The sequence below is a fragment of the Muntiacus reevesi genome, chromosome 10, assembly GCF_963930625.1.
Source record: "Muntiacus reevesi chromosome 10, mMunRee1.1, whole genome shotgun sequence".
Taxonomy (NCBI): domain Eukaryota; kingdom Metazoa; phylum Chordata; class Mammalia; order Artiodactyla; family Cervidae; genus Muntiacus; species Muntiacus reevesi.
Window position 1 is genome coordinate 80,641,185 of NC_089258.1, and position 27,532 is coordinate 80,668,716.

At 44.4% G+C, this 27,532-nt stretch overlaps 2 protein-coding genes across 6 annotated transcripts in view; one reads left to right on the forward strand and one right to left on the reverse strand.

Moving 5' to 3' along the window:
* Positions 1-18,214, forward strand: part of TOP2B (DNA topoisomerase II beta) — a 61,676-nt gene extending 43,462 nt beyond the window's left edge. For both annotated transcript variants that reach the window (XM_065947406.1, XM_065947407.1), the window contains exons 26-36: positions 2,730-2,885; positions 3,045-3,128; positions 4,406-4,600; positions 6,845-6,989; positions 7,203-7,364; positions 9,029-9,230; positions 10,166-10,245; positions 13,727-13,837; positions 15,304-15,423; positions 16,829-16,923; positions 17,724-18,214. In XM_065947406.1, the coding sequence (XP_065803478.1) occupies positions 2,730-2,885; positions 3,045-3,128; positions 4,406-4,600; positions 6,845-6,989; positions 7,203-7,364; positions 9,029-9,230; positions 10,166-10,245; positions 13,727-13,837; positions 15,304-15,423; positions 16,829-16,923; positions 17,724-17,891 (1,518 nt within the window). In that variant the 3' untranslated portion in view covers positions 17,892-18,214. The remainder of the gene's footprint in view (positions 1-2,729; positions 2,886-3,044; positions 3,129-4,405; positions 4,601-6,844; positions 6,990-7,202; positions 7,365-9,028; positions 9,231-10,165; positions 10,246-13,726; positions 13,838-15,303; positions 15,424-16,828; positions 16,924-17,723) is intronic.
* Positions 18,215-18,264: 50 nt separating this feature from the next.
* Positions 18,265-27,532, reverse strand: part of RARB (retinoic acid receptor beta) — a 568,127-nt gene continuing 558,859 nt past the window's right edge. For all 4 annotated transcript variants that reach the window (XM_065947408.1, XM_065947412.1, XM_065947409.1 and 1 more), the window contains 3 exons: positions 22,049-22,253; positions 20,948-21,106; positions 18,265-19,651 (listed from right to left, as the gene is read on the reverse strand). In XM_065947408.1, coding sequence (XP_065803480.1) covers positions 19,455-19,651; positions 20,948-21,106; positions 22,049-22,253 — 561 coding nt within the window. In that variant the 3' untranslated portion in view covers positions 18,265-19,454. The remainder of the gene's footprint in view (positions 19,652-20,947; positions 21,107-22,048; positions 22,254-27,532) is intronic.

The following is a 27,532-nucleotide window of genomic DNA, read 5'->3' on the forward strand; positions in this document are numbered from 1 at the left end:
CATTCAGAGAAGCTTTTAAAAGCAACTTCCAAAGCGAACCAAAAACCCAACCCCTGAATTTTGAATTTAGTACTGCTAACGGTGCTGAGTGGTGTGTTTGGAGACTGAAGTCTTCTGTTTATCCACGAAACGGATATGGTACAGGATTTGCAGTGCACACCCGCCGCAAAGCACGTGGCCAGTGTGGCTCTGCCTGGGCTGGACTGTGCCTCCAGGTCTGAGGAGTAGCTCAGTCTCCTCGGCCGTCTTTGTGAGCTGCTGTTAAAGGATGGCGGTGGTGGTGGGGTGTGGTGCGGGTCGTTCTGGGAACTGCTCTGGTCTGCGTAAGTGATTTCCCCCGGGCAGTCTGCGGTCATAGGTGGAGTCACCACTCCCTCAATCTGGTCTTGCTGCACTCTGGGGTATGAGCGATGGAATGGTCAGTACTTACCAGTATTTGTTGAGCCCCATGTGTGTGCTCTGACCTTGGCTTAGATCTTTAGCTGGAGATTTAAACCCTGGGACTTCAGATTAAAAGTCTGATGTTTTGTTAATTAAATTGTCCATTTTAGATCATAGAGTATTAATACTAATTCAGTGAATGGAATATTGAAACTTTGAGAGTTCTCTCAAAAATTAGCTTCTCGCTGTTGTGGATAATGTAAAGAGATCATACCACATTGTGATTGAGAACACAAATGTACAAAAAAGAAGAAACTTGGAAATGATTAGTTTTCAGATACTTAATTGAATATTCTATATATATATAATACTGATAATGTTTGCATTTTCAAAAATAGTTATGATTATGTGATATAACTTGCACTGAAACATTAAACTTCCCAGCATCTGAGTTCTCAACCATAATGTTTTTCATATATTTCAAACTACATAGAAATACTGCTTTCACTTACATGAAAGTTTTTTCAATTTTGAACTGTCATTAGAATGACATATATTAGAATAAAACTAAAATATCAAATTACATATTGAGATAATAGGTTTATTCATTGAGGGAAGTGGGTAGGACAAAGTGGGAGAGTATTCAAAATTAAGATGCTTTAAGCACTTGCTTTCCTTTCAGTGTGTTTTATTGCATTCTTAAACCCCAAGTTATGGTTTATACACTGCTTGCCCTTCTGTATCATTGTTGGTTTAAATTATATCTTAAAAATTTTTGCTAGTAAGGTAATGAATTTAATGTTTAGTTTTTAAAAATAAAAGGGTTTCGGATTTGAGAATGCCCTTCTGGTGAAAATAGACCTCACGGGTAAAAGCGCATGCTTGGTTTCAATACTTTCATTGTTACCCTCAAAAATCTCTCAGCATCTTGACCATGTGTTGTTCACTTTGGGGGTTTCAGAAACAAAAGAAGCTGCTCTTACAAGAGTGTCCTGTTATGTAGGGTTGGAGGAGAGATAATTATAAAGTAGACAATTAGATCAAAAGCATGGTAGAATTGTCACTGGAACTTGAAAAGCGGTGTTTTCTTTTTCCCCCTGAAAGTATCCTTAGTCATCTTCATGTTAACAGCGATAGACACACACATTTATGGAGCACTCATTAACAATACTTGGTGTGTCACTAAAACCTAGAGCAAACAGACTTCTGAAATGTGGGTCTAAATAGGATTTTATGACACCTGACACCCTAAAATAGTATTTTAATGGTAGTGTAAGAAATTCCATAGCAGCACACTATTTCATGAAGAAATTTTAAAAGCTGTAGACTGTATTAATTTGTCATAAATTATCTAGGTACTTATATAATCTATCAACTGAACAACAGCATTCCTTACTTGGATAATGTTACTTAATTGAGTTTATACTTTTAATGTAATAAAGCATCTTTCTTGTAATTTTTATTTTTATCTCTTCTAAAATAAACTTAATTTGTATATATACATTATTTTACTGAAAATTTAAAATTGTAAAACTTTAAAAACTGTAAGGCTTTTTTTCTTTTTTTTGATTACTGGAAGTGGACTTTTTGTTTTATGGAGTATCATGGTTAACTCAGTCATTTTTAATGATCTGAGTGCCTTTAACAATTGAGATTCAAATTTAACAGCTGTTGTTATTTAAAAAATTTTAAAGATGATGTCACTTATAATAAATTCATTTGATTTTGAAATTTAGTATTAGTGTAAGAAGATTGTTTTAATTGTAACTATTTCTGTGAAAAAAAAGACCTTATGAATGCAATTTTTGAATAGCCCTTAAAATTTTTATTCTAACCTACCAGCTTCAACTCTTAAGTGAATTTTTCTTAGTCCTTACTTGAGTGTTCTTGCTTGAGAAAATTTTTATTAAGAATTCACCCTTAGTGACTGACTATCTTAGCATATTTATTATTACTGTAAAACATATTTATTTTAGGTTTCAAATTGTTCATTCACTCTCCAATGCAAAGATCTGACAAAATGCATGATAGAATATTACTTCTGCTCTGTTACATTTAAGATGTGGTGTCTTCTCAAGCAGTTAAGTTTTCACCAAATTCCTGAAGAGAGACTGAATATACTATTCCTTTTGATGACAATTATTTTGCATTTTTAGAAAATTTAAACTTTTTATAGGAAATATATTTTCATAGATAATCTTGTAGATAATCTAAAATAAACCCACCACCCTGAAGATGTAGCTTTAAGAGTGTAGCATGTATGGAATTTTAAACTTAGTATTCAATAAAATTCAACATTGATTTCATATTATACAGGACTTTAATATAAAGTTTATTATTTTTTGCAGGCAGCAGAAGAGGAAGAATCACAAAACCAGCATGATGATAGTTCCTCTGATTCAGGAACTCCTTCAGGCCCTGATTTTAATTATATTTTAAATATGTCTCTATGGTCTCTTACTAAAGAAAAAGTTGAAGAACTGATTAAACAGAGAGATGCAAAAGTATGAACTTCTGTGGGTTAAATAATTTGAAACTATTTCAGTGTTTTCCATATATTTATTTTTCTTTTCCAAAAATAGTTTTATATATCCTTTATGTATCCATTTAAAAATTATACATTTATAATTGAATGTTTAAATCACACTACTTTTTTATTATAGGGGCGAGAGGTCAGTGATCTTAAAAGGAAATCTCCTTCAGATCTTTGGAAAGAAGATTTAGCAGCTTTTGTTGAAGAACTGGATGTAGGTTAAGTCTCCATTAAAATATATTTGAAAGAGTAATGTTTATCAAACAAAATGAAAGTTTTTAAAATTAAATTATCTCAGGATTTCCTTTAACTCTACAAAGGTTAATGTGTTTATAAGCTGCAGAGGATTAAGCTTCTAGCTATATGAAGTCATAAAAAAAGTTATGTCTGATGTAGATGAATAAAAGCTATGGAGTGGGAATTTAGAATGAGTTAAATTCTAATATTCTCTACTAGTTAAAACTGCTTAACTGACTTCAAATTAGCTTATTGCTTCAATTTTAATGTTTTCCCCTGAAAGTGGTAAGAACAATATATATATATATGTGATTGAATATAGGTTTAAAAAGTAGAATGATAGTCTCTTTAGACTTTTAACAGAGAAATTTAAAATTTTTTTAAATTTATTTTTCTCCAAGTAGAATTCCATGTTTAAAAACAAAAGAAAAAATGTAGAGAAAGATATAAAATACAGACTTTTCCTAAAATTGCCTAATTTATTTTTAAGCAATTAACTCACTTAAAATCTTAGAATTATATTCATGGTAGCAATATGGTCATCTAATTTTGAATAGTACAAGGGTAAATTACTATTTATTATTAATCATGATATATTTATTGGTTTTAGGTGTTTCATTGATTTATTGTCCACATGCTCTAGTTTTATAACCTAAGTCAGAATTCGAACTCTTCAGAATAAGTGTGGTATATTAGTTGCCTAATAGAATTTCTGGAATTTTAATGATCTTTCAAGTATCACAATATCACATGTTGCCTTGATTTATACTTTTCTTCTGTTGTTATGAATTAGATGTTTTAAAAATTTGAGACTTTTCCCTGCTGACTTACACATTTAAAAATTAATATCCGTTAAGATTCAAGCAAGGTAAAGCAAGAGTAAAGAACGGCTTCATATTTGTTACCAGAACTGCCTTTTTGTATGATTTGCTAGGCATCTGATGATACCAGGTCATCAACAGTCCTGATCCCATAATATGTCATAGGGTTCTAGAATTGGAAAGGGACCATGTAGGTCATTTAGTTACAACCCCCTCGTCTTACAAATGAGAAACTTGTTAGATAGAAATGGGACTGCAGCCCAGGCCTTCTGATTTAGAATTGTTTTTTCCTTAGGTTAGATCACTTGAAAAGAAAGCTCTGTTCCTTATTGAGTGAGTAAAATTGGACTTTGACTTCCGCAGTTCCAATTGTCTTTTCTGATGAGTTGTTTATGCGCCTCCCTCCTCCCCATCCTTAATGATTCCCCCCCAGAAAGTGGAAGCACAGGAACGAGAAGACGTTCTGGCTGGAATGGCCGGAAAAGCAATCAAGGGGAAAGTCGGCAAGCCTAAGGTGAAGAAGCTTCAGCTAGAGGAGACGATGCCCTCCCCTTACGGCAGGAGAGTGGTTCCCGAGATCACTGCCATGAAGGCAGATGCCAGCAAGAAGCTGCTGAAGAAGAGAAAGGTAGCACACGGCTCCTCCAGCTTGCGGGTGGGCTCCACCTCAGCAGTGATGTCTGCAGGATTGTAATTTCACTGTGTACTGAGACCATGCTGTATGTTTTCTTTCAAATGTATCGCTATTTCACTGTGATAGGAAGTCATTTGTTCCATGGAAGCAGTTGATCCATACATAGGATGAAGACATATTACTCAAGGACCCACATATATGTAAAGAGCTACTTACTTGATCCCATTTCTAAAAAGAGAGAGAAGTATTCTACTCAGTATTCTAAATTCATGGAACAATAGCAACAACAAGTATAAACCATAAACTTTAGTTCTGTATCATGACCAGTTAAGGAAGTCTTACAGTAGAAAAGGGTCTGTTTGACTTTTGAAGTAAACTGTCATCTTTTACTATTTGTTTTTACCTTTAGTTAAAAGATCATCAGCCACAGCCTATATCATTGGGTTGATTGATGTTATAGTGGATTTAAAAGCCTCCTGGAGAATGGGGGGCAGTTAGCCAGAGGAAGGAAACATCTCAGAGCTGAGGAAGCAGGAGCCTGATGGTCACAAGGAGAAAGGCTGACTGTTCTGGGCAGGCTGTTTAGAAGCAGAGCGTGCCGGGTGGACCTGGGAACTCGGGAGACGAGCCCAGGCGCTGGCTGAGGCCTGAGGGCTCTCTGTGCAGAGAGAGAGTGGACCCTGGCTGGGGCACTGGGGTGTGGGGGAGCCCTCTCCTGCTGTGCTGAGAACCAGGGTCTCACACGTCCACCTACACACAGCTTGCTGTTCTCAGAGATGGCTTCTCTTCTCTCCATTTCCCATGGTGCTAGTCAGGATCCGTTCTCAGCACATTTCTCTGCGTCTTTCGTAGTCTCCCTGAGTGACTGCGTTTGTGCCCAGAGCTTTTGTCACTTGATGACTCTTTAGTCAATGTCCTGAAGCGGTCATGGTTCCAGGAGAGCTGGACTTACGCAGCCTGATCAGAACGCCCCCAAGCTCTACACGTTCAGCATGCCTAACTTAATCCTGGTTTTAAAACTCGCCTCTAGCTTCTGGCATGATCAGCCATCACTAATATAGGCCAGAAGCTGACGAGTAGCTCATTGAATCAGTAACTCTGTCCTACTGACAGACTATAAGAGAGTCCCCACAGCCCCGCTCTTTATCTCGGTCCCCACTGACACTGTCTTAGGACTCAGTGTATTTTCTATGAGGCGGTTTAAGGTGAGTCCTATGGCTCCCGCAGTCCTACCTCGTCAGCCAGTCCTGACTCCACCTTCTTCACTTCATTCCTCTGTCTTGTCTCTTTCCACCGGGGTGATGTTTCCAAAAGACAAGACTGGTTATTACACACTGACCCCTCATGTGCAGTGATTTAGCTTCCACCTGGCTGCCCTGGGCTTCCCAGGCAAAGAACCCACCTGCCAATGCAGGAGACATAAGAGACACCAGTTTTATCTGTGGATCGGGAAGGTGCCCTGGAGGAGGGCATAGCAGCCCACTCCACTGTTCTTGCCTGGAGAATCCCATGGACAGAGGAGCCTGGTGAGCTGCGGTCCGTGGGGTCTCAGAGAGTCAGACATGATGGACCTTTGCTCTCGGCTGTCCTCGAGGCCCAGCAGACTGGGTCACTGTCTTTTCCCTCCTCGCTCTGCCCACTTGGTGGGTGTTCCCAAGCCTTCAGTGCCCAGTGGGAAGGGCTCCTTTTCCGTGTTGTCTGTCCCGCCCTGGGCAGGGTTGCTCACTTCTCACGGGTCACTGTTCTTTCTCCATTTCAGGGTCAGGGGACTTTGTCTTATGCTTAGCAGTATATGACATGTCATGTTTTATTCTCATAATAATAATCTGAAGATTATTTTTATCATCTTCAATAATCTGAAGGTTTTTTCCTAGTGGATAGAGGCCTGAGCTATAGCAATGAATTTTTTTCAGGTACCTTTTGGTACCTTGTCCTTAGCTTTGAGTGTGAAAATCCCTTGGATAATCAGAAGCTGCCTTATTTCTTACAGTTTTAAGTAGCTGTCATCTCATAGAATGCACTAATAGATTAGAGTGGTAAGCACGATCATTTTCCATAGCTACATATAAAGCATGGTCTGATCAGTGTCATCTCTTGGGGCCTCAGTAGACCCACGCATTCTTTATTCATCTGATACAGAAAAGCTATCTATTGACCATAAATGTACCTCTAAAGTACATATGATATTAATTCAGCTTTTATTTTTACTGATGATTTGGCTTTCTTTTTAATGTGTAGGGTGATCTGGACACCACAACAGTAAAAGTGGACTTTGATGAAGAGTTCAGTGGAGCAGCAATAGAAGGTGCAGGAGAAGAAGCATTAATCGCATCAGCTCCTGTAAACAAAGGTCCTAAACCCAAAAGGGAGAAAAAAGAACCTGGTGAGGAGCCATTACACAGTTTTTTGTTTGTGAGAAGATGTGTATGTTCAGGGCATTAGTAGATGCTTTTGACTGTGTTTTTTTCTGGTAGTTGAAGTAATATCTTCAGTTCTCACAAACATTACTTTATAATGAACTTTAATAGTTTTATTTTTACTAATGATATTTGGATAGGTATTGATACGTACCTTATTGTTACTCATTTGTTTTTAGGTACCAGGGTGAGAAAAACACCTACATCATCTGGTAAACCCAGTGCAAAGAAAGTGAAGAAACGAAATCCTTGGTCAGATGATGAATCCAAGTCAGAAAGTGACTTGGAAGAAACAGAACCTGTGGTTATTCCAAGAGACTCTTTACTTAGGAGAGCGGCTGGTATTCTGATATATTTGATACTTATTTTATCATTTTTTTTGTGGTTTGACAAAGTTAGTATTACTCATAAGTTGGTATTATTAGTATCATCAATATTACTGAAGTAGTAAACCATTAGTATTTCAGAAGTTAGTTCACAAAGACCAAAAAGCCTTCTTTGTAGGATGATCTTTTCTAGCAAAGTTGGACATACATTTCTCCAAAGTGAAATATGGAGAAAGTGTTTTCTTACTGACTTTTATGATAAAGTTTGGGTTACATTCTGTCCATAGTTTGGAGATGTTTGCTAGAAAATTAGTAAAGAATCCACCTGCCACTGCAAGGAGACGCAGGAGACATGGGTTCGATCCCTGTGTCGGGAAGATGCCCTGGAGGAGGGCATGGCATCCCCCTCCAGTGTTCTTGCCTGGGGAACCCCGTGGACAGAGGAGCCTGGGGGCCAGAGCCCCAGGGGCTGCAGAGAGTTGGATGCAGCTGAGGGACTGAGCGCGCGCGTGTGTACTTGGCGTAGGGCACTGGTGGTGACGGCTCCACAGGCAGCGCTGCAGCGGCCTCCTTGTGTTCTGTCGTCTCTCTCACATCTTGAGAAATTTCCCTACCTTATAGTCTGGTTCACATGCACACAGCATTGTTTAGATAATTGCAGTGCCAGAGTTTAGGTTGTAGAATCCCATTTTGCTAGTGTATGTTAGTATTAAGCATGTGATTTGATCCTTTCTGAATATTTATTAATTTGAAGTCTTCAAATACTTAAAAACTGATGAGTGTCTTATTTTATAGGTTCTTCTCAAATTTTAAGTCCTAATTTACATAAAATGAAAAAACATTCTTATTGTTTTCTTTGGGAGATACTTTTATATTTCAGGCCTTCAATCACTAAGTAATTGAATTTCTTTTCCTAATGTACATAGGTAGTACGACAGAGGTAAAAATTTTTTTTTGTTAGGCTATAGTTGATTTACAATGTTGCATTAATTCAGAGGTGAACTTTAATACTGTATCAAGTTACATGAAAATTAATTTATTAACAGCTTTAAAATTGTACTTAGGCTTTTCCCATACATTTAAAATGAAGTATTAAGTTGCATAGCATCCAAATGACTTTAAAATTTTATTCCATAGTATATGCTAGAAATTATAGTATAGCTTATTTGCATTATACCAGTGTACCCTTCTCCATAGTGGGTGCTTTTTTATGTGTTATATTATTTTGCAAATATATTGAGATCTTAACTCTGTTTCTCCTCATTCATCTGAAAAATTACTATTTTTATTATTTCATGGTAAAACTACTGTGAAGAGAGATGATAGAAGTTTTTATGCAAGAAGTTAAGAGAAAGCACTTTCTAAAGATATACAAGTTGTCGTTTGTAATTGCAGTAACATTTAAGCATGAAAAGCAGCATCCTGATGATCTCATCAGGATCATGTCACGTTCTTCAGGCACCTAAGCATGACCCTAGAGCCTCCTGGGAGTGCAGGCTAGACGTTAAGACTGTCCGAGTAACTGAGGCCAAACTTGGGCACTTTTATTCTCTAATTCTTGTCTTTTTCTCTTGCATGTTTTCAGAGACTGCTGAATTATTTTTTCAAGTGTATATGGTTTGAAATAATATTTCACTTTGATAAAGGTGGGTTTAAAGTCATTTTTATTTTTGTCCTAGCTGAACGGCCAAAGTATACATTTGATTTCTCAGAAGAAGAGGAGGATGATGCTGATGATGATGATGACAATAATGATTTAGAGGAATTGAAAGTTAAAGCATCTCCCATAACAAATGATGGAGAAGATGAATTTGTTCCTTCAGATGGCCTAGATAAAGATGAATACACATTCTCACCAGGCAAATCGAAAGCTATTCCAGAGTAAGTAACACAGCAACAGCTCTTCAGTGACATGGTGCAGTCATGTGTCTTGGCATCTGTCAAATCTCACAGTAAGCACTAAGAAACGGTTACCATCCTGGGTGAGGCCCTCCTCATTGAAGGAATAGATCTGGTTAATATTGTAGCTGTTTACATAACTTTTGCTTATAGTTGAGAGCATAGGTTGGCCAATGTTTTCCATAAAAATTTGGAATAGTAAACATTTTAGGCTTTGCAGGCCATATGGTCTCTTGAACTACTCAGTACTGCCACTGTAGCAAAAAAGCAGCCATAAATGATATATGGATGGATGAGTGTAGTTGTGTTCCTGTAAAATTCCATTTAAAAAATTAGGCAGAAAAAAAAAATTAGGCAGCAGGTGTGTGGGACATAATTTGACAAGCTTGGTTCAGAGAGAAGTTATGAAGTCTCTAGAATCAGGAGGTTTACTTTACCTCCTGTGCTTTCGTCATGGTTGACTTTTCTTGCCTCTGGTGCTTGGGAACAGGTAACATGTAGGATATGAAGTTTGTCAACTATTTCAGATTTTTAAGGAAGTATTTTACCACATGCAGTAAAGTATGAGAAATCAGATTATTGCCTCCTCTGACAGAAACTGACTTTCTTCTTGGATTTTTGCCAATAATTTACTGATGTTAAATTCTGAAGTGGTTCTGTCAACCATAAAACTCTGTGGTATTTTGATTAACTTGGAACTTTTGCTTTTCTGTTAAGTAAATGTTTTGTCTTGTCTCTGTGTATGCACACTAATGCTTATGAGAGAGCAAAAAGGAGTTTGGGGGCCCTGTGTTTTACAAAGAAACACGTGAGAGCTAAACTGCTCTATAATTATAACCTTGCAATAAATATTATATATACATTCTCAAGGTTGAGATCATGGCTTAAGTGGTGATTAATTTCTTTCTCTTTAATAGAAAGTCTTCCCACGACAAGAGTCGTCAGGATTTTGGGACTCTCTTCTCTTTTCCTTCATACTCTCAGAAGTCAGAAGACGGTATGCTCATTTCATCTTTTCATTGGTTATTTACATATTATTGGTATGGCTTCTTTTATGAGTAGTAAACTTACTTTCTCTTTACATTTTCTTTAGTGTAATAAGGTTTATTTTTTTCCTGATGTGAGTTCCAACTGAATGGTCAATGTTGGCATTATGGTCAATGTTGGCATTATGGTCAATGTTGGCTTTATGGTCAGTGTTGGCTTTATGGTCAGTGTTGGCTTTATGGTCAGTGTTGGCTTTATGGTCAGTGTTGGCTTTATGGTCAGTGTTGGCAGTATGGTCAGTGTTGGCAGTATGGTCAGTGTTGGCATTATGGTCAGTGTTGGCATTATGGAAGAACTTAGGTGGAGAAGCAGGTGCTGACGTGTTTGTGTGGGTGAGGGGTGAGGAGTGTGAGTGTTTTAAGGAGAAAAAAGTATAGACAGAAACGTTGGAAGGCTGAAAATTTTCATGGCAATGAGAGTAGGTTTATGATAGGATTTTTAAAGCTACAAGCCTACCAATATGCCAATTTGTTTTACTAAATTCTAGTAGCTATAAGACAAAACCTTCATAGAAGCAAATTTAATCAGTGTGCATACTTTTTTTAATTGCCTACATTTGTGTGTAGAATTTCTAAGGTCAAAACAAATCTAGTTATATTTGAGTTACTATTTTCCATTTTTTTAATACACATTCATGTAGCTAGATAAACATGTAGACTGTCATCGTTCAATTGCTAAGGTATGTCTGACTCTTTGTGACACCATGGACTGCAGTGCGCCAGACTTTCCTGTCCTTCACTATGTCCTGGAGCTTGCTCAGACTCATCTCCATTGAATCAGTAATGCCATCCAACCATCTCATCCTCTGTTGCCCCCATATCCTCCTGTCCTCAGTCTTTCTCAGCATCAGGGTCTTTTTCAATGAGTTTGCTCTTCACATCATGTAGCCAAAGTATTGGAGCTTCAGCATCAGCCCTTCCAATGAATTCCTTTAGGATTGACTGATTTGATCTCCTTGATGTCCAAGGGACTCTGAAGAGTCTTCTCCAGCACCACAGGTCAAAAGCATCAATTCTTCAGTGCTCAGCTTTCTTTATGGTCCAAGTCTCACATCCATACATGACCACTGGAAAAAGCATAGTTTGACTATACAGATGTTTGTTGGCAAAGTTATGTGTCTGCTTTTTGGTATGCTGCCTAGGTTTGTCACAGCCTTCCTTCACGGAGCAAGTGCTTTTTAATTTCATGGCTGCAATCACCTTTTTGGAGCCCAAGAAAATAAAATGTCCCTGTTTCCACTTTTCCTCATCTATTTGACATGAAGTGATAGGACCAGATACCATAATGTTAATTTTTTGAAAGTTGTTTCATGCCAGCTTTTTCACTCTCCTCTTTCACCCTTATCAAAAGGCTCTTTAGCTCCACTTCACTCTATGTCATTAGAATGGTATCATCTACATATCTGAGGTTGTTGGTATTTCTCCCAGCAATCTTGATTCCAACTTGTGCTTCATCCAGCCCAGCATTTCTCATGATATACTCTGCATATAAGTTAAATAAGCAGGGTGACAATATACAGCCTTGATGTACTCCTTACCCAGTTTTGAACCAGTTCATTGTTCCATGTCTGGCACTGACTGTTACTTCTTAACCTGCATACCCGTTTCTCAGTAGAAAGGATAGGTGGTCTGATATTCCCATCTCTTTAAGAATTTTCCAGAGTTTGTTGTGATCCACACAGTCAGAAGGCTTTAGTATAGTTAATGAAACTGAAGATGTTCTTCTGGAATTCCCTTGCTTTCTCTATGATCCAACGAACATTGGCAATTTGATCTCTTGTTCCTCTGCCTTTTCTAAATCCAGCTTGTACATCTGGAAGTTCTTGGTTCATATACTGCTGAAGCCTAACTTGAAGGATTTTGGGCATCACCTTGTTAGCATGTGAAATGAGTGAAATTGTGTGGTAGTTTGAACTTTCTTTGGCACTGCCCTTCTTTGGCATTGAAATGAAAACTGACCTTTCCCAGTCCTGTGGCTGAGTTTCCCAAATTTGCTGACATACCGAGTGCAGCACTTTAATGGCATTATCATTTAGGATTTTAAATAGCTCAGCTGGAGTTCCATTACCTCCACTAGCTTTGTTTATAGTAATGCTTCCTAAGGGCCACTTGACTTCACACTCCAGGATGTCTGGTCCTAGGTGAGAGGCCACACACCATCGCAGTTATCTGGGTCATTAAGGATCATTTTTTGTATGGTTCTTCTGTGTATTCTTGCCACCTCTTCTTAATCTGTTCTGTTAGATCCTTACCATTTCTGTCCTTTATCATGGCCATCCTCGTATGGGATGTTCCCTTATCTCCAGTTTTCTGGAAGAGATCTCTAGTCTTTCACATTCTCTGGTTTTCCTCTATTTCTTTGCATTGTTCACTTAAGAAGACTTTCTTAGGTCTCTTTGGTATTCTCTGGAACTCTTCATTCAGTTGGGTGTCTTTCCCTTTTTCCTTTGCCTTTTGCTTCTCTTTTCTCAGCTATTTGTAAAGCCTCCTCAGACAACACTTTGGCTTCTTGTGTTTTTCTCTTGGATGGTTTTGATCACTGCTTCCTGTACAGGGTTACAAACCTCCATAGTTCTTCAGGCACTCTACCAGGTCTAATTCCTTATATGTATTTGTCACCTCCACTGTATAATCATAAGAGATTTGATTTAGATTGTACTTGAATGGCCTATGGCTTTCCCTGCTTTTTTCAGTTTGAGCCTGAATTTTGCAATAAGGAGCTTGATGATCTGAGCACAGTCAGCTCCAGGTCTTCTTTCTGTGGATATAGAGCTGCTTCTTTGGCTGCAGAGAGTATCATCAATCTGATTTCACTACTGACCATTTGGTGATGTCATACATGTGGACAGACAGACATAGATCTGGTACATGTTCTAATGTATATATGGATAATGCATTTTTGAAAGCCTGTCAGAACAGCCATATAAAAGTCTCACTCACATCCAAGTTACCTTTTTGGTTTGAGGAAAAGAAGGATGGGGGAGGAAAACTGATTAAATTGAGTGTAAAAGTAAACTGAAGGTACCTATTTGCCTTTTAAATTAAACTTTAATGATGTAAAAATGTTGAATGTTGTTATATTCCTGAAATGGTTAATTAGCTGTGTATATACTAAAATAATCACAGTGAGAACTTTTATTAAATATCTCATTTTAAAATCAGTATTTTTGAATTGATCAGTTTTAAATGATTAGCATTTGGGAGTATTAAGAAGTTTTATTACTCTTTGCATTTCTATGTGGTTTTACAGAGTTAACATTTTTGAAATACAACATTGTAGTATTTTTATTTCTGCTGTTTGTATATTGTGGATTATATGATCACAGAATATAAAGATTTATTATCTAGCTAGAGATGTCATCAGTAAAAATAGTTTAACTACTTAGTGGTCCTTATAGAATCTCTTTACTGAAAAAAATAACTAATTTTTAGATTCAGCTAAATTTGACAGTAATGAAGAAGATTCTGCTTCTGTATTTTCACCATCATTTGGTCTGAAGCAAACAGAAAAAGTTCCAAGTAAAACAGTAGCTGCTAAAAAGGGTATGTACTTATATTTATTTTTGTCAAGCATCATATAAGTCATATATAGTTGATTTTTTTATATATAGTTGATTTTAAAGGAAATTTAATATAATTTGAAACTAATTGCACTAGTACTTCAATGGAAAACAGCTCTAAAGTATAAATGTACATACAGAGAATCCGTCTGGTTTTCTCAACCACTGAGGTAATTACTAAAATGTCTGTCGAGTCTCATTTTAAAGCTCTTATAATCAATGTGCTGATATCAAAAGACAGCTCTCTAGTGCAGGCTCCTGTAGCGAGACTGTCCTCACGCAGCTGGTGGTGGTCGCGCGGGCCTGCCCTCACTCGTCCCTGGAGCCGCTGGTCGGTTCACGGGTCCTTTTTTGTGAGTCAGGTAGCGTCTCTGTTCCATGGCCTCAGGTTGTTTATTAGCAGGCTGAGCTGAGTCATGAGTCTGTTACTAGCACTAAGGCACATCCCTTGAAGGAGGTCACTGTTAGCGCTCCGTGTTTAAAAGAGCTTCACTACTTAGCCAGCAAGTCAGTAAACAGTTTGGAATGGACCTTTAGCATTTGAAAAGGGCGGCACACATCCCACCCTTGTAGACACACATGTATCAGAGGGGCAGAGAGGCAAAGAAAGGCCCTGCTTCCTCCGCACACACCAGGACTGCGGTGAGAAATCGTCTGGCCAGCGGGCCTCTCGCCCGCTTGCCCTCGGCCCTAGTTCTTCACCAGAGACGCTCCTCCGCGCTGCTGTGCCCGCCCCGCGACCGGTGGCCGAGGGGAGCTAGTTGTGCGGTTCTCAGGGCTCTTGCCCTCAGGCTAGCTCACTCTGGTTTCATACCGGCTGTCAGATTTCTCGTGTGGTTAAGTGTTCAGTGATGCCAGGCTCCACACCCTACCCATTCCCAGCTGCCCTCATCGCCTCCCAGATAGCCCTAACTGCAGTGTGTGTGAGGGTCGGGGGGCTTCTGGAGCGCTGAGCCCGAGACAGGCCCTCAGCTTCCCTGCGAGCATCCTGTCTTGATGGAACACCAGAGAGCCACCCTGAACACATGGAGCCAGTTCCTCTCCCAGTGATCAGCCTGTTTCCTTCCTCAAGCTGTTCACTCCCGTGAAACCCAGCGAGAGTTCAGTGTTAACTAAAGGCCAGCACAGCCGGCATCCACCCGCCCTGAGGCTCCGGCTCAGGAGGATGGGGGTGACCTATTCTTGCCTTCACTTACTCATTTTAATGGCCCTCGTTTAAAACGTCACTTGAATTATCAAAAGGCAAGTTACGTATAATAAAAAGCATTTTGTCACCTATGAGCAGTCATTTGCCTTACACTGGCAGCAGATGAGAGAGACCATTTTACTATGTAAGGTCACTCAGTCCCACATCAGCAGGAAGAAATCCTGTCATTACGGGATTCGATTCAGCTTGGGTTGTTGGTAAGTGTGTTACATTGATCTGTGAAATGGATATTTGCTTAATAGGAAAGCCGTCTTTAGATACAGCCCCTAAGCCCAAGAGGGCCCCCAAACAGAAGAAAGTAGAGACTGTGAACTCTGACTCGGATTCTGAATTCGGCGTTCCAAAGAAAACAGCACCAAAAGGTGAGGATAATCTTTGTGTAACGGTCTTCGGCATATTCCACGTGCAAAGTGTTCCTTTCTTCGACTCATTGAGTTTAGAGAGACTGGGTACCTGTTTTAAGTAGCTTTACTCCTCAGTAAACGATGTTCTAAGGGTCAGTGCTCAATTAGAATCCTAAGCAAGTAAGTAGCAGTTTGGTCCCGTCAGTTTGAGTCTCAGTTTCTTGATTTATGAAACAAAGACCTCTCTTGCAACCAGAGAGTGGGTTACAGACCCCCTGCAGGGGACTCCCTGGAAGCCATTCCTTAAAAGGCAGTGAGGGCTCCTCGTTCTAGTGTGGGGCTCCTTGCAGGAGGCTGGAGCAAGGACTGGCAGGCAGAGCCCCGTCCTCATCTAGGAGTGGAAACAGCTGTCCTCAGGGCCCCCCTCCCCGGGCACAGCACCAGGTCCTCTCCGGGAAGAGGAGCTGCGGGTCGTCAGCGGTGGTTTCTACGTAAGACGTGGTTTCTCTATGGGTAGCTGTTCCATCTTTCACCACCTGATAGGATACTGCCGTCAGCATGTCTATTTCTTAAAGTGGCGGCTGGGGTAAGGAAATACATAAGATATACCTGGCCCCAAGGGGGACGGGGGGCTGGGGAGAAACAGGGGTGCGGGAGGTGGCCCCATTCAGTGCCGTCCCACGGCCATTTAGCAATCTTCCCTTACCATACAATCTAGCCATAGCTCCTGAACTGTAAAAAATTTAGAGTTAAGAGTTGCCATTTTCTGTCTCTGGCTTCATTGTAGGAACATTTGGTAACCATTCATATTTTACCTTTTCGCTTTCCTCCTCCGATAAGAATGAGGTAGACGGCAAAACCTAGGCTACGCGGGGGTGATTCTAATCTGAGAAGGAATGTGGAGAGTTGACAGGTGCTCCCATGACTAAACCTGGGGTGATTTACTTTAGGATTGTGCTGCTTAAATGGGATATGCAACTGGTTGTTACTAGTGTGATAAGTAAAATTTAGAGGAAGCATTTAAACCATATATATCATCTTTCCTAGTGATTCACATTATACTTTTAAAAGTACTGGTCTGTGGCAAGTTAGGAACTCATTTTTACAAAACACCACATACTGTTAAGATTTTTGTTTCAGGCCCAGGTACCACGGGATGTGCAGATGTTTTATGTATTAGGGGGCTTGGTCATGAAAATCTGTCACTAGGATGTTCCCACTAGTTTAAATGTGTTTGTGAAATACTCATGTTCTGGGGTTGGCATGACTAAAGTGATGGTGACAGACTTTTTCTGCGTCAGTCATACTAAGATCAGGGTTGCAGGGCCAGCTGGGCATGCCCAAGAAGGAAAGTGTGTTCTGGCATTTATCTTTTTATCCTGTACTTAATGTTGGGAGAAAAACTGCTTTGTATCATTTTAAGGTAAAGGCCGAGGGGCAAAGAAAAGGAAAGCATCTGGCTCTGAAAACGAAGGTGATTACAATCCTGGCAGGAAGACCTCCAAACCACCCAGCAAGGTAATAGCATCTTTTTAATTTATAGTTTTAAGATGATGTGTAAGTGGCTGAGTTTGCTTATTACTGTGATGTCTTGTTATAGCTTTAACCCAGCATCTCTTATCCATAGGGGGCTTGTTTATGGTTAAAAAGTTATCCAGGTATAAAATTTATATAATCAGGACCATCTCTTAGATACAAGTGTCACATAAATTAGCCTACTTAAGAAGTACTCCATTTCCTCCAATGGCAGAAGTTACATGCTACCTTAACTGAAACACTAGTTTTCAGGATCAAATAAAAGCTATTTCTTTTTTGCAACTTGCAATTTGACAAGGACCAATTTGATTTTCTAACTTGAACTCATTTTTAGTCTGACCGTTCTCCAGAAGTACACTGTCTCTTTTGGGTAAATTAATATCAAAAAATGCCCCCCTTTTAAAACTTAAAAACGCAAACAGATGCTTTTAACTGTGTGGTGGTCTTTACACTGACCTTTTCCACCCAGTTGTCTGCTAGGACTGCGGTCCTTCCTGGTGACCGTCCTCAGCGTTTTTATAAACACTTACCTCGTGCACAAGCTACTGTGCAGTCTTATTTTCTTCTCATGAATTGATAGGCGTAACATAAGTTTATAGAGAATGGTGGTAAATATTATTATAGAGGATTAGGTAATGGGCCTCACATTTAACTTAGCATTATAGTTCTCATCTTACAAGAACCATTATTTTCAGTATGTCCCAAAATAAGTGAAGGAATAATTAGTCCTTTTCTTTTCTATTTTTAACTTTTTTTTTTAAAAAAAAACAAAACAAACCCAGAAGCCGAAGAAAACCTCTTTTGACGAGGACTCAGACGTGGACCTCTTCCCCTCAGACCTCACTGCCGAGCCGCCGTCACTGCCACGGACTGGCCGGGCGAGGAAGGAAGTGAAATATTTTGCAGACTCTGATGAGGAAGAAGATGTCGATTTTGCAATGTTTAATTAAGTGCCCACAGAGCACAGAAACAGTTCTCAGCAGATAACTTGTGTTGTCCTTTTGTCTTTTCTGTCTCAGACTTTTGTACATCTGGCTTATTTTAATGTGATGATGTAATTGATGGTTTTTTATTATTGTGGTAGGCCTTTTAACATTTTGTTCTTACACATACAGTTTTATGCTCTTTTTTACTCATTGAAATGTCATGTACTGTCTGATTGGCTTGTAGAATTGTTATAGACTTGTGCATTAGCACAGATTTTAATTGTCATGATTGCAGACTACAGACCTGCTTTTTGAAATGAAATTTAAACATTAAAAATGGAACTGTGTTCTCCGTCTCTTGACTAAGATGAATGTGCAGTAAAATCTCTCATACACCTTTAAAATAAATATATTTTATTCTTTGCCAGGAGACTCCATGGAAAAAGGTAAACAGTATATGAACATAGAAAGCACTGTTAAACAATCTCAATGTACAAACAGAGCCAGTGAAAGTACATCACAGACTTGCTAATATATCAAAAAAAAAAAAAATTCCACTAGTGCTTAAATGAGACCTAAGAAAACTGACACTTGGATCTGTTAACCACTCCACCCTGCTTCATAGCGGCTGAACCAGGCCAGCGGGTGCAGACTGTCCGCCCAGGAGTTGGGGGGTCAGCCCTTCCCTCTCGGGACACAGAGTTACCTGGCAGGCCGGCCCGTCGTCACCCCATGGAACCTCCGTGATGGCTTGTGAACAGGTAAACAAAAACTTATTAACACTGAAGAGTGTTGTTGCCTTGGAGGCTATCACTGTAAAAATGTATCTTTTTAAAAAAAATTGTGTAGTTATGTCATTAAACAAGTATTAAACCATTTTTAATTTAAAGTGACATCAACAATTGAACAAATGACGTTTGATAACTGAACTGGCAGTTACACTGATAGAGAAGTCTTCTGCTAGCGCAGTGAATCTGGATACATTTACTGGGCAACAGGAAACGAAAGACGCAGTTTGAGAGCATCTGGAGAGCAAGGACAAGCGTCTACACTAACTGAATTAGAGTATCTTTAGCCTTATCTCGTCACACTACCATCCTCCACTTCCTTACCTGGATGTCTTGATTGTTCTGTGAAAGCAAAACACTTATCCTTTCGACCCTCCCTTAACTGGACACGCACAGTAATCCGCTCCACGACCGTGGGCCTTGGCTCCCTGGAGTGTGGGACACGAAAGGCGGAGAGCCGCGCCGCCGTATGTACAGAGTCTTCGGAAACACGGCCAGGGTGCACCGTGGGGACTGGGTCTTTGCCATGCAATCTTGCGTGTTCAAAGAGGAAAACAGAAGCTTTTAACTCGTCTTGGGTTGCATGAAATGGCTGAGTTTTAGAATTTAAAAAGTTTGAACTTCTAGGTAAGTTAGACAGTGAGGGGTATATATTGATACATACGAAAACTTCTTGGTCCTTCTTGAGTTTTAATATATTTTCAGTCCAAAAACTAAGCAGCAGTAAAAAGTTTCTTCCTTGCATTTTAAATCCCAGGAGTGACGGTACTGGGGAACGCTGGAGTAGCTAGAAAGTGTCTCACTGCAGCAGCGGGGACTGGCCGACGCCGCTGGGCTCCAGGGAGCTGGGGGAGACGCTGGGGCTGGGCTCCGCCGTGTGCCCGCTGGAGCTGGGGGTCAGGGGCTCGTGTCCTTCAGAGTTCTCCAGCATTTCCTGAATGAGCGGCGGCATCGAGCCAGGGATTTCCATCTTCAAGGTAATTACACGCTCCGCACCTTTTAGAAAGAGAACAGAAGCCGGTAGAGAGGGAGGGATGCCCGGGTCCGCCCTCAGCCGCTCACGGTGGGGGAGCTCGGGGCGCCGGGGCCCTGCGCGTGGGGCGGCGCTCAGACACTCCCGCTCCCTCGGTGGGCAGCAGCGGGGACGGGAGGACGGGACACGTGATCAACTCCAGACTCGGCCAGTTCTGGGAAACAATACGGGGGCACGTTTACTCAGCATCCCGGACAAAGAGAAGCTCCTGCTCAGAGACCAGAAAGCGTCTCTTGAAAAGAGCCAGCGAAAGGATGGCGGCTGCCCAGGGGCGGGGCCCGGACCTGAGGGACCCCCGAGACCGCCAGCAGCCCCAGGCGGGGCGGGCGGTACCTGCGGCTCCTGGACACTGCAGGGCTTCGCTGTGGGCTCAGACGGTAAAGAATCTGCCTGCAAGGCAGGAGACGTGGGTAAAACCCCTCACGCTAACCACCACTCAGAAAACCGCCTCAGCGGCACCGACCACGTCGCAAGTGCCTGAGCCCCACGTGCGGACGACGCGGGTCACAGATTTCCATCCCGTGAGCACTGCCGGGGCCAGCAGCTTTCAAGTCCAAGGCCTCAGCACGCCCGCGGTCGGCGCTGGAGTCCTCTGCACGTCCTCCCAGGCCTCCGAGAAGGGCGCGGGGGCCCAAGCTGCTGGTCAGACACGAGTGCGGTGCTGCTGAGCACTTTCTGAAACGTGACCCGCACCAGCTGCCGTACAAACTGGAATCACTAGGCAGGGACAGTCACAGCTCTCTGGGGAGAAAACGCCCCTTTCTCAGGGGTGCACAAGCGCACCCACCTGCACCCCAAGGGGGGCGGCCAGCCTGACGGACAGACATGACCTCAACGGGCACCTGAAGCACCACTCATTTCTTCTTGGGGTTTGAGTGACCAGGAAAAACTGGAATTACGTGTAAACAAACCGGAGTGTGTGCGGAAAGCTGGAATGAAACGTATGCAACGAGTAAACGACAAAGCCAGTCATCCAGTATGTTCTCTTGGAAATGCTTTTTCTAATCACTTAAGTCACATGAAACTGTAAAGCTATTCTCCTATTCTCATAATCTGCTAAAATCACTGCGTGGGCTAAGGTATAAGGTTTAAGAGGAGGCATCCTTCTTTTTGACTTGAATGAGAAATGAATTCCAAAAGGATAAACAGGTACCTACTGTCAAACGCCCTGCATTAAAACCCAGGGTTTCTAAAAAGGCCACGTGCGGCCGTCAGGACCGCCAGCCCACCTGGTGGGGGGTGCAGCGGACGGGTCGTACCTTTCGCGCTGATGCTGCGGAGGTCTGTGATCTTCATCAGGATCTTTGGGAACATGTGAGGCTTGCTGGGCCGTCTCTTTCTGATGTAAATTTTCAGTGCTTCCAGCAGTGGTTCTTGTAGCTTATCTACTTTTGTTGGTTCCTCAAGGTCCTGGCGGTCTAGATTCCAGAAACAAGGTATTAAACAATTGAGGTCAGGACAGAACGAGCCCTGCCCATGCCCCCTCGTATAAGCTGGTGACTCAACCCCATAAACACGTTTGAAGGTGTGTGAGCGCGGCTGATCTGGGCTTCCCTGGGGGCTCAGTGCTAAAGCACCTGCCTGCCAACGCAGGAGACAGGGGTTCCATCCCTGGGTCTGGAAGATCCCCTGGAGAAGGAAATGGCAACCCACTCCAGGATTCTTGCCTGGAGAATCCCAGGGACAGAGGAGCCTGGCAGGATAGAGTTCAAGGGGTCACGAAAGAGTTGGACGTGACTGAGCACACACACACTCCTGTGACACTTGAAAATGACTGTCCTTGGTCAAACCACATTTGGAAGGCTGGTGGCTTTTATCCCCAGCAGAGAATTACTGCTCGTGACCAGGAGGTGTCACTACTGAACTGAATTAAAGGAGACCTGACCCAGATGGTTAAAATGCAGGTAAACCAGCCCCCAATTAAAGGCAGCAGCTCCTTAACCACCCTGTTTCAGGCTCCTGTGGGCCAGTGAGGGCGTCACACCAGGCCTCCCGAGGTGGGGGGGCCAACGCAGGACTACAACCCCCAGCCCCCGCCTCGGCAACCAGCACCGGCAGGCTCCCTGACTCACCCTCAGAATGCCCCCAGGCAGGTCACGTTAGAGGGTCTGAGCCTACCCTTCAAACCGCAGCGGTGGCAACACAGACAGCATTTTGGTATTTCAGAGCAGGAAAACCCCAAATGCCTTTAACTTACAATAATATGGAAAAATGCAACAAACTCTAAGCATGCATGCCTAGTTTTATCCACGTCCTTTTCCATGCAAAATAACTCCCAAGTGGAGATGAAACATCTCCCATAATTTACGAGTGTGAGCGCTCTCCATGAGCTCTCGCGAGGGTGCCCTGGGTGGTGGTACCTCCACAGATCAGGCAGATGGCGCTGAGAAGGCCGGTCTCCGTGTCGTCCATCTCCAGCGGCAGGAGCTGGCCGGCGAAGGTGAACACTAGGTCGGTGAGAGGGCCAAAGCCGGCGTTGTGCATCTGGGTTCGATTCAGCGTCAGGCCGTCCGAGAACGTCATGGTGTCCTGCTCTGGGGTGTACCTGGTGCAGATTCTGAGAATCTGGGAGGAAACCATGTCTGGATCATCAAAACGGCCTGGCCCTACGGCCTCCCCGGGGAACCAGGGAGGGAATCCCAGGAAGGTTCCAAGGGCTCCGGAGCGGACGAGCCCCCCCCTCCACTTGGGTGTGAACGCTGCTCCGGCTCTTCCTCCAAAGGACCACACACATCAAAACAAGGGCGAAACCTTATTTAGGGAATAATAAATAGCACACGAGAAATTTTGAGGAATATCTGTTTATGCTAAAAGTGATTCATTTGACTCAAGTAAACATTTACTGAGTACCTACTTATGTCCCAGGCACTGCGCCAGGTGTTGGGGATGAAAAGAGGAAGAAGAGTCATTTTTTAAAAAGAGCTTAGTCTACCAAAAGAAAAAAAAAGGCCAACATTTACACTGAGTAAGCGCCCAGCGCAAAGCCAGCGCTCCACCTGCTCTCCCTTACGCTAGCTGCCAAGCTGGCGGGCTGAGGACGCTCCTTACAGACCAGGGGCTCGGGGCTCAGGAAGGCTGGGCTGAGCTGGGGCTGGCCCCCCACCCCCGGGGACGCCCCGAGCACCCCGCCCCAGAGACCCTGACCCCAGGGGGCAGGCTGAGCCAGCAAGGGGCAGCAGGGCAGGCCCAGGGCCGGGAGGGAGTCAGCCTGAAGGCCTGGCGGGGTCTCCTGGAGAAGCAGCCACCACTGGACGGGCTGCTCAGACGGGCGTGGTCAGCGGAGCGCCGCACTCCCAGCTCCGGGTTCCTGACTGGGGTCCCTGCGTCTTGGGGGCCAAGGCGGCCTGAAGCTGCCCCGCTGTCAGAGCGCAGAGGGACCCTGACGTCACGGAGGGGCCTTCGCTCCCGAGGAAGCCCCAGAAGGTGAGGCGCTGGCTGATGGCACACGCAAGGCGGGGCCCGGCGGGAGGGGCCCCGCATCCACAGAGGCTCCGGCGCGGGGCCTCTACCCTCACTTCCCGTGGGACCAACAGGCGCCAGACGAGCCTCTGCAGCTGCCGCGCACAAGAGCCCCTCGGGGTCCGCAAGCCGCCCAAGGCTCCCCCGAAACTCGCGTCCAAATGCAGCGCCCGGGGCCCGCTCCACCCTGCAGGGCCTCACTCCTCAGGCCAGACAACAAGCGGGTTCTGACAAAGCGATTCCACTCTGTCCTGTGGCCCCTGAGGCCTCTCTCCCTTGGGAGCCTGACACGGCTGACCAAGTAGAGCGGGCGTCGAGAGGGGAGAACGGGGACCAGGGGAGGGCGTGCACCCCGGAGACACAGCCCGGAGCCCCGGCTCGTCCCACGACAGCCCCGGCGAAACACCCAGCCCCTCTTGAGGGTGCAGACAGCCCCCGCCAGGCTGGCCTGCCACGGAGGGGCTGCCCCGGAGGTTTTTGCAGGGGGCACGGCACCCACACGCGGGCCACCCTCCTCAGGGCGCCGAGCAGGGCCCCGGGGGTGGGCAGGCAGCCTGTCCACACCCCTCCGCCCCAGCTCTCCTGCCCCTGGTCCCCCTGATGACCTGCCCCTCCCTGAGACGGGGTGCAGGGGACGGCCAGCCTGTGACAAGGCCACGGGAGGTGTGGGGGCCCCTCCTCGCCGCCCCCCTGAAGCCCGTCCTGGGAGGCGGCCGGGGCACCAGAAGCCCCATCCTCTGCTCAGCAGCGGCTGCAGCTCCGGGCAAGGGATGAGCCAGCCTGGAAGCGGCCGGCAGCCCTCGTCAGGCCTGCAGATGAGGCAGCCCCCCAAGTGCCCACGGCCACCCCTCAGAGCTCCGCCGTGAGCTCCCGACAGCAGGGACTGCGGGACGAGTCTGTCCTCAGGGGCTCAGTCTGGGGCGGCGTCACAGACAAAGGACAGCGCACGTGCTGCGGGTCGTGCTCACACCCGGGGAACACAGCAGGACGCACCGGCCCCGTGTGAGCGCGCCGGGTCCGGCAGGGCCGGCATCCCGGGCGCCCGGCCCTCCTGGTCAGATCCCCCCAGACACGGCTGCCCGGACCTCCGCTCCCAGGGCTCCCTCCGCCCGTCCCCAGCCTCGGGAACCGCCACGGCCGTGTCAGAGTGCGAACCCGACCCCTCCCGCTTGCTCTCGGGGCTTCCGTGCCCCAGCCCCGGAGACGAGCTTTGGCGGAGAACACCCCGGCCGCCCCCTCAGCAGCGCGCCACGCGGCGGGGAGGAGCGAACATCCACCCACTTACTGAGGAACCTCTCCCACCTGCTACCCCTGCGAGAGCGTGTGAAGTCCACGGGTTTCTAAGAGTTTTGGCAAAGAAAACACGTGTTCACCATCGCGTTCTCTGCACTGACTGCTCGGCCATCAGGGGCAGGTCCTGACCGGAGGGTCTACCGCCCGGGGGCTGCGCCGAGACGAGGCCGCGGCGCCCAGGAAGGGCCGGCCGGCCCGGGGACAGAGACCTGCCGTGCGGGGCTGCCTGAGGTCAGCGCTGGGGGAGCCGCCTTCAGAGCGCCCGGGGAGGCACGTCAGGCGAGGTGAACAGGACACTAGGAGCGCCTGGCGTCCGGGCCGCGAACTCGGCCCACAGCTCCCCCGTCGCCGGGGCCCTGCGCCCGGCAGCTACGGAAGCGCCAGCAGAGCAGAAGGGGCCCGGCTCACCTCCGCTCACGGAAACACCAAAGTCACAGCTGACTGCGCACAAGCACCGGCTGCAAGACTGGACCTACTGACACACTCCGCTTCCACGCAGAGCGGCACTTCCTCAGTGCAGTCCAATCCCACGCCTGCTGCGGGAGGGGCAGCGACCCAGACGCTGGAGGACGATCACGGATTCTCTCACAACAATCTGAGTCCTGCGCCCCAGCCCGCGTCCGGCGCTGGGAGGAGCCGCCCCGGAGCACCTGGCTTTGAAGGCCAGCGGGGCTTGAGTGCCGGAGTCCACAGGCCTGGGGGGCCGGGGACTCCACTCGCAGAGGGCGCACAAGGGCTCCCGGGCACTGACCCAGCAGAGCAGAGGCCACAGGAGCGTCGACCAGACCCGCCTGCTGCTCCAGAGGGTCTCGGGGAGACGCAGGGGCAGCTGAGGCTCACTGTGGGCACAAGGACAAGGGTGGCAGAGGGACCGCGAACACTCATCGGAGCAAACGCCCCAGAGGTCACCGTCTGGCACTGACACCTGGTCTATGCAGCGGGTCCCAGCGCTGGGGCACCCCAGGCCAAATAATGAGCAAGAGGACAGCCCCACCCAGCAGCAGACAGGCTGCCAAAAGCCGTCCTGAGCCCGCAACTGCCCAACACACGCCCTTGACACGTCCTCCCAGGGCAGCCTCCAGCCCCTCCCACCAGGAAGGCTGCAGAAGTCCCTGAACCAACCTCCCCCACCACGAGGCAGACACCAGAGCCAAGAATTCCAGTTCTGCCTTGGGAAACGGTGACCACAAACCCAGAAATGTGGGCAAAAATAAGATGGCAGAGAAATATGTCTCAGACAAAGGAACAAGATGAAACCCCAGAAAAATAACTAAGTGGGGTAGAGAGGGGCAATCTGTCTGAGAAACAATTCAGAGTAATGGTACTCGAGATGGTCCAAGCTCTCAGAGAAGGAACGGAAGAACAGACCAATAAAATACACAACATGCTTAACAGAGACCTAGAAAATTTAACCAACAAAAAAGCTGTACAACACAGCAACTGAAATTAAAAATACAGAGAAGGTCAGACAGAGACAACACAGAAAAAGTTACAGACCAGTACCACTGATGAACACCAATGCAAAAATCCTCAACAAAATCCTAACAAACAGATTCCAACAACACATTAAAAACCTCATACACCATGATCAATTTGGGTTTATCTGAAGGATGCAAGGATTCTTCAATATATGCAAAACCAATGTGATATATTGTAACAATTTGAAAGATAGGATATGATTATCTCAATAGATGCAGAAAAAAACCTTTGACAAAATTCAGCACACATTTATGATAAAAACTCTTCAAAAAATGGGCACAGAAGGAACCTACCTCAACACAGTAAAGGCCATATATAAACCCACGGCAAACATTATTCTCAATGGTGAAAAAATGAAAGCATTCCCTCTAAGATCAGGAACAATACAAGGGTGCCTAATCTCACCACTATTATTCTACATAATTTTGGGAAGTCCTAGCTACGGCAATCAGAGAAGAAAAAGAAATAAAAGGAATCCAGGTTGGAAAAGAAGAATTAAACCTCTCATTGTTTGCAGAGGACATGATACTGTACGTAGAAAACGCTAAAGATAGTATCAGAAAATTACTAGAGCTAATCAGTGAATTTAGCAAAGCTGTAGGATAGAAAAATCAATACACAGAAATCACTTGCATTTTTATATACTAACAATGAAAAATCAGAGAAATTAAGGAATCAATTCCACTCACCATTGCAACAAAAAGAACTAAATATCTAGGAGTAAACTCACCTAAGGAGACAAAATAACTGTACACAGAAAATTATGACACTGATTAAAGAAATCAAAGACGACATACACAGATGGAGAGATATTCCACATCTCTGGGTTGGAAGAATCAATATTATGAACATGACTATACTACCAAATGCAATCTACAGATTCAACGTGACACCTATCAAATTATCAATGGTATTTTTCACAGAATCAGAACAAAAAATTTCACAATTCATATGGAAACACAAAAGACCTAGAACAGCCAAACCAATCTTGAGAAAGAAGAATGGAGCTGGAGGAATCAACCTTCCTGACATCAGATTATCCTACAAAGCTACAGTCATCAAGACAGTATGGTACTGGCACATAAACAGAAATACAGACCGATGGAACAAGACAGAAAGCCCAGAAATAAACCCATGCACCTATGGGTACTGTATTTTTGACAAAGGAGGCAGGAATATGCAATGGGGCAAAGACAGCCTTTTCAATAAATGGTGCTAGGAAAACTGGACAGCTACATGTAAAAGAATGAAATTGGAACACTTCCTAACACCATACACAAAGATCAACTCAAAATGGATTAAAGACCTATATGTAAGACCAGAAACTATAAAACTCTTAGAGGAAAACATGGGCAGAACACACGATGACATAAATCAAAGCAAAATCCTCTATGACCCACCTCCTGGAGTAACAGAATTAAAAACAAAAGTAAATAAGTGGGGCCTCATTAAACTTAAAAAAGTTTTTGCATAGCAAAGGAATCTATTAACAAGGTGAAAGACAACCCTCAGAATAGGAAAAATAATAACAAATGAAACAACTGACAAAGGATTAATTTCCAAGGTATACAAGCAGCTCATACAAGTCAATATCAGAAAAACAAACAACTCAG